Raw genomic sequence first — 6,753 nt, 5'->3', positions numbered from 1 at the left:
GTTATTTAGGCTGGGTCAGTTAACTACTTTGTATTTTACTGGTATTGTTTTTTATTTTTAAAAATCTTGTATATAATACTGTTGGCAGTAACTTTCACTGCAAAAACTGCAATGGTGTTCACTTCACACCTATTTTAGATAAGTTATAAGTTGGTATTTTCAGCTGTCACGAGTTTGTAACTGTACAACCAATCACTGGTTGTATTCAGTGTACGATCTGACACTACCAGAGACAGCTATTAAAAAGAGGAACTAGCCTTCATGCAATATTTATTAAATTTAACATTCTTCAAGCAATGCTAAAACATAATAATAACCTGTTGATGGTCATGAAGTAAACTTTATGCCATCAAGCACAAACAAAAGGATTTTAACGCCAGTTCCTGCTTCAACGAACCTGTTGGTATGTATTATAGTTTATTATCCACAGCTATGAGGAAGGTAAAATATGATTTGCACTAACAACAAGAAACTCGTGGCACACTGACAACAAGAAAAAGTATTTGAGAAGCAATGGCTTCACTCTTTTATGAAGAGCCATATACATCCTCTTTAACACCTTGAAAGGAATAGTTTGAGCCATGCCACTAATTCAATAGGACAGTTGCTGGTAAATTTTTCACAAATTCCAAAGAACGCCTTCAAAAAATTCAAACATGGACTAGAAGACACCTACAACCTTGATGATAGTAGCCTCACAATGGTAAAGATTGCCTGAGTTGTCTTTTCTTGTGGCCAGAAGCACATGGGGAAGAAAACTTGTACAGAGAGGCATGCTTGTAGCTAGTTGTAGTATTATAGGGAGCACAGTAAAAGCAGTTCCTCCATTTTTCATGTTGCAACATGTTCATTTTCATTATCATATGCTCGTCATCACACCACCTGGAACTGCAGCACCAGCTCACATCTCAAGATGGATGACTGGAGACAGATTGTCAAGTTTTTTTTCAAATGTGAATGACTAAGCTTAGGAAGACCAACATTTCTCACCATAGATAATCGTGGAGCCAAATGTCAGTAAGAACAATAAAATTGATCAAAGAAAACAACAGTTGTATTAACGTTATCGACACACTGCAGCCATAAACTGCCACCTCTGAATAATGCTGTAAATGGTCCTTTGAAGTCTCAGGCTTGTGATACTTGGCTACCAAATCATCCTGGTCAGACACTTCGTATCTACGAGGTAGCCTGGTCTAGTGTATCACACAGTTCCATCTCCTTTCACTCCTAAAATTAGCTAAAGTTGCGAAGCTGCAGGGATGATGTCTCTCAATGATGAAACACTTGGTGAAGCAGATTTCTGTGTTCACCTGTGACAGACCAGTCTTTTGAGCCATCTGAGAATTAAAGAGTTGGTTCAGAAAATAATCTTCCTGCAGCAGTTCCGCCATCTTTTCCTGCGTCTGCTTTGTTATGTGTGAATACAGCCTTTAGTAAGACTTTTTTATTTAAATTTGACCAGTTATATTTGGCCTACCAATTACTAAGAACTAAATGCTGTTGCAGTGCACTTTTACAATGTTTTTACATTAAAAATAAATTTATTTAAAAAATTTCTGTCAATTTCATTTCCTGGAACAGTTAATAGTACTGGTTAGGTTTTATTTAGTGTACGGCTTACAGCATTATGTATTACAAGTACATACAATAAAGCTGACATGTATCAGAACAAGCAGATACATCTATTTGTATGTATTTGTAGGTAATAATGAAAGCTGGAGAACGAGTAGCTAAAAAAATGTTGATGTTTGAGAGAGCTCCACATTTTTCTCGGTTGTGTAGCACCTGGGAGTTGGTCAGTTGTATATTACCAAATTTCATAGGACCATGGAAGTAAATCCGCTAATTTTCTCCATTCATCTCTTAGATTACAGCTCTATTTGGCAATTTGGCAGTGTTTACCCAGACTGGTCATCTAGATGTTAATCAAGTGTGTGGCAAGCTTTAAATGTTTCATGAATTGATAAGTCTCTGGATCTTTCATATTTCATCCATTTACTTGTTACTGCTTGATGTCATCAGAGATTTGAAGGGGCAATATTGGCGAGCACCGACAGCCAAGGTGTTGGTGAGGATCGAAAAGTTACTGTCATGATTCTTGTCACATTGTTTAGATGGATACCTATTTTATTGACATGGCTACTTGAACTCCAAACAAGAGCTTGTGCTGCAGTTCTTAAGGTGTATGCATTAGGTTAGGTTAAGTGGTCACCTTGCAAGTGAGTTAATTGTTTCAGACTTCACAATAATTGCAAATAATAGAGAGTCCTGGTGCTTAAAATTCCTGATCATGTAGTAGACTTCGCATGAAACTAACTTGGAACAGGTGGTTATTCAGTTTTTTATACCATGAGGAGATTATCTTGATGCAGAGAAGTGCCTTAGTCACACTTATACAAGACAACTTATTATTGCACTGTTTTCAGTACATTACTTATTATGTATTCAACTCCTTGACTGAAAGCAAGACCTTCTGTCATCAAACTGTAGCGGAGTATCAATTTAAACAATGGAAATTCCAGATGGGAATATCAACAGTTATGGGAGGACAGGTTGCTATTCACCGTAAAGAGGACACGATGAGTTGCAGACAGGCACAACGAAAAGACTGCTACACATTAAACTTTTGGCCAAAGCCTTCATCAGAAATGAGAAACAAACACAGATTCACACAAACAAGCATGCTTCACATGCACAAGACAGCTACCTCGAACTGAGTTTGGCCTGAGCAGCAAGAGAGAGTGGTCATGTGTGAGAGGTGTGCTTTCTTGTGTGAATGCATGTGTGTTTCCCTTTTCTGATGAAGGCTTTGGCTGAAAGATTAATGTGTAACAATCTTTTTGTTATGTCTGTCTGCAACTCAAAGAGTATCAATTTAACAATTACAGATAAAAGGACAACTGGATTGTGACTAGAACAGACACATGGAGTTCTCTAACTTCCATGAATGTCATCAGGAAAAAGACAGTGACCAAATTACGTTTACTGATTATGAGGACTCATAGTGGGACCAAGACAATTATGTTTAGCACAGGAATTCATTTCTGTAAACGTATCATTTTCTCACTACACGCAAAATACGCAACACACATTCAAATCTCTCGCACTCTCAGCACTGATGACTGGCCTATTACGTATGTCATTCACTGATCATCTGAAGCCCCACACTCCCTACCGGTTTACATGCCATTCAGTTGAGTTTATGATCTGCCCAGAGAGGTTTGCACCTGTTGTGCTTGTGGTCTTTGTTCATACCACACACTACTGCACAGTGGTAATCTTTCACCACAGTGCAGAATGCAAGCTGTATGTATATTTATTTTTAGTGTGTTGCTGTTGAACATGATAACTACATGTTCGTAGAACATGCTGACACGATGCTATTGTATGGAGAAGCTCCGTGCAATGGGAGGGTTGTTCATCAGTAGTATGTGGAGCATTTTCCAGACCACCAGAAACCTTTGCACTCCCTCTTTGCTAAGGTGAACCAGTGGGCTTTGGAGACGAGTACATTCACCGCCAGCAGGGCTGACTGTGGTGCAAACCACCAGCAGGGCTGACTGCGGTGCCACACACCAGTTTGAGGAGGTTATACTACATCCAACGGAAGAGGATATGGTGAGTACCTGACGCATAGCAGGCAGAATGAATGTGGATCACCAAACCGTCTGGTGGGTTCTGCATGAGCAGCAGCTACAGCAGTACCACCCCCAAAAGGTACAGGCAATGTGCCACAATCCAGCTTCTAAAGGTAGTTCTTGCACCGTTGTGTAGACGAGCCCAATTTCCCATGGCGGATTCTTTTCACAGATGAAGCCAAGTTCACCAGCGAAGGTTTTCTCAAATTCCACAAGTCACATGTGGGCTGATGAAAAATCTACACGCTACATGCGCAATATGGTCTGAACATTTGAGTACAGTTCCTGGATTCAAGTGTGATTGGACCACACCTTCTTTCACCATATCTCATGGGTGCCATGTACTTGAGATTCCTTGATGGCACACTGCATTGGCTCTTCGATCTTCCAAGAGCCCGTGCAGTATGCCATCAAGGAATCCTCTTGTGTTACTGCAGATGCATCAAAATGTGTGGTTCCAGCACGATGGCAGTCCATCCAAATGGTACCGACCAACCACGTGCCATCCTCAGTCGATAAGAGTCACTGGATGTGAATATGTAGGAGCATGTGGTCAGCACACTGCCCTTTCAGCCATTATCAGTTTTCGTGACTGGAGCCACTATGCATCATTCAGGTAGTTTCTCAATTGGCCTCACGAGGGCTGGGTGCATCCCGCTTGCCAGCAGCACTTCACAGATCCAGACAGCCACCCTTCCAATAGCTAGCCAAGCCTGACAGCACTTAACTTCGGTGATGTGATGGGAACTGATGTTACCACTGTGGCAAGGCCATTGGCAGCACGATGGCACACCACCTCATTTTTCAGATACCGTCTGAGATAACCTGAACGAATGATTTGGGCAACAGTGGGTAGGCCATAGTGGCCTGCAGGTTCTCCCAACACGAATCCACTAGACTACTCCCTGTGGGGTTGGATCAAAGCTTGATTTATAAGACCCTTGTGACATCTGAGGAAAACCTACTGGCATGAGTTATAGTTGCAGCGAATGCTGGAAGACCAGTGATTGGCGATCGTGTGTACTATAAAACGGTATGGAGGTGCCTTATCTGGGTCGATGTTGGTGGTTGTCGCAGTGAGCCTACTTGTACACAGACCCTGACGACAAGAAGCAGCAGGAGTCAGAGAGCAATGTGTGTTGTGATATTTTGCAGCTAGCGGGAAAACGGTATCTTTTTGAACACGAGTTCCTGTGCTAAGCTGAATTTTCTTGGTCCCGCCTACAAGACTTCAAAGACTGTACAGGGAATTTAGTTACACCCTGTACCTTATATTTCTCATTGTCAAAGTACTGCATGTACAAATCTTTTAATCTATATCAGTATCTTTTATTAATGATAAGGCTGAAAACTGAAATTTCACTACTTGTTTGTCATTTGACTGCTCCTGTTTATTTCAGAGACTGGAAAGTACATGATCCTCTTCTGCCTTAAATGTTGATGTTCATTTCAAACTTTCATTATTTTTTGTGTACTTCTCATAATATACAATAAAAGTGAAGTTTTTTAAAATAATTGAACAAGACAAATAAAAAGAAAGTGCTTTAATTACCAGCACAATAAATATATAAAAATATTATCACAGTACTTACAATATGTACAGAAATATGTACAATTTTCAAGATATACACTAAGTTAAATCCATCATCATCTTAACTGAGTATAGTTTGAAGGGGAAAAATGGGGGTAATATGTACACAGATACAACTCAATGAGACAGTTGGTTTTAGAGGGGTGCGTGGGTGGTTTGGATGTTGGGCAAAGAGACAGAGCTCATCTGCAACACTATTATCTCAAATCTTTATGCACTTTGTCACAAATGCTTATCTTCCTACTAACTCACTGACATCCAAAATATAGAACTAGAGCTTTCCCTACAGTGTCTTATGTCTTTCTGATGTCTTGCCTTTGTTCTTGTAGTTGAAAAATGCCAGCAAACCTATTTTGCAATGATTTTGTAAAAGTCTCATTGAATGATAGTAATGCAATATTAAAAATGTATTTAACTGTCACAAAGATAAAAAGGAGAATATAAATTTTCTGTTGTGACCAGAATTCCATGCAACACAGAGGATAAAAAACTATTGTTTTGTGGGTAGTGATTGTACGTTGTACTATCACACCGCAGGAAAGTTAGAATGCAGACTGTTCAGCAAAGGCATGTGCAACTACTCATGTCATGACATTTTCCATCATTTGGATAGTCATCATATTTTTTTTTTGCATATCGCCTACACAAGTCCTGGATTAGCATTAATAGTCCATTGAACTACTTCCAATAATAGTGGCATTTTGAAGTGCTTAGCAACTGCCTGAAATGTACGAAGATGTTCTGCAATGTTCGACACTGGAATTAATGTTTGGAAGTCTCCTGAGCAGTTGCAAAATCGGGTCATATTCTCCATCTTAATCTGAAACAAATATATTTCATTAGAAAATGGCAACAATAGCCTCAAGTACAGGTCTAACTGGATATATCACTGCAATAAATGTCTAGTGGTATTACTCTTTGTGATATATCCAGATTAAAGATTAAAATTTTTAAGTATACATCATACAATTTGCAGATAGAAATTTTGGAACCTGTAGAGTTACAAACAAAGGAAGTGTCCCAGTTTTAACAGTTAAAACTGAATACAAATGAGTTTAAAATATGAAGTAACTGAAACTCAACACAACAGAACAGTTCATGGCAAACATCTGGATAACGTGATCACTGTGGCCTCTGATAATAGAATACTACACTACGGATACATTGAAAGATATGTAGCATTATCATATGTTGCCCTTGTCAAATAATCAAAGGTTGCATAACACACATTGTGTTTTTTCACTACACTGAAACACCGCATCTGAACTTTTGACAATGCATAGAGTAAGAAAGCATGACAATACACCAACTTATATTTTGGGAAATATGACAAAGTTCTGTATGTATTAACACACACGTTTTCAAACAAATGTTTCGCTTTAAGCCAAATAGTACCCAATCTTATGAATCTACTGGTCATAACTGCCTGTTGCATGGTATTGTTTCTTCATCAACTTGCACTTCTTTAGTCTTTATAACATTTTACCTTCAAATATTAACTACAGAGTTTTAAAGATAAAT

At 39.0% G+C, this 6,753-nt stretch overlaps 1 protein-coding gene across 1 annotated transcript in view; it reads right to left on the bottom strand.

Annotated features, from left to right (window-relative positions):
- Positions 1 to 5,170: 5,170 nt before the first annotated feature.
- LOC126259790 (DNA polymerase epsilon catalytic subunit 1) overlaps positions 5,171 to 6,753 on the bottom strand; it is a 331,065-nt gene continuing 329,482 nt past the window's right edge. The window contains exon 36 of the mRNA XM_049956798.1: positions 5,171 to 6,052. Coding sequence (XP_049812755.1) covers positions 5,873 to 6,052 — 180 coding nt within the window. The 3' untranslated portion in view covers positions 5,171 to 5,872. The remainder of the gene's footprint in view (positions 6,053 to 6,753) is intronic.

This window comes from Schistocerca nitens, chromosome 5 (genome assembly GCF_023898315.1).
Source record: "Schistocerca nitens isolate TAMUIC-IGC-003100 chromosome 5, iqSchNite1.1, whole genome shotgun sequence".
Lineage (NCBI taxonomy): Eukaryota > Metazoa > Arthropoda > Insecta > Orthoptera > Acrididae > Schistocerca > Schistocerca nitens.
This window is presented reverse-complemented; position numbering and strand designations above follow the sequence as displayed.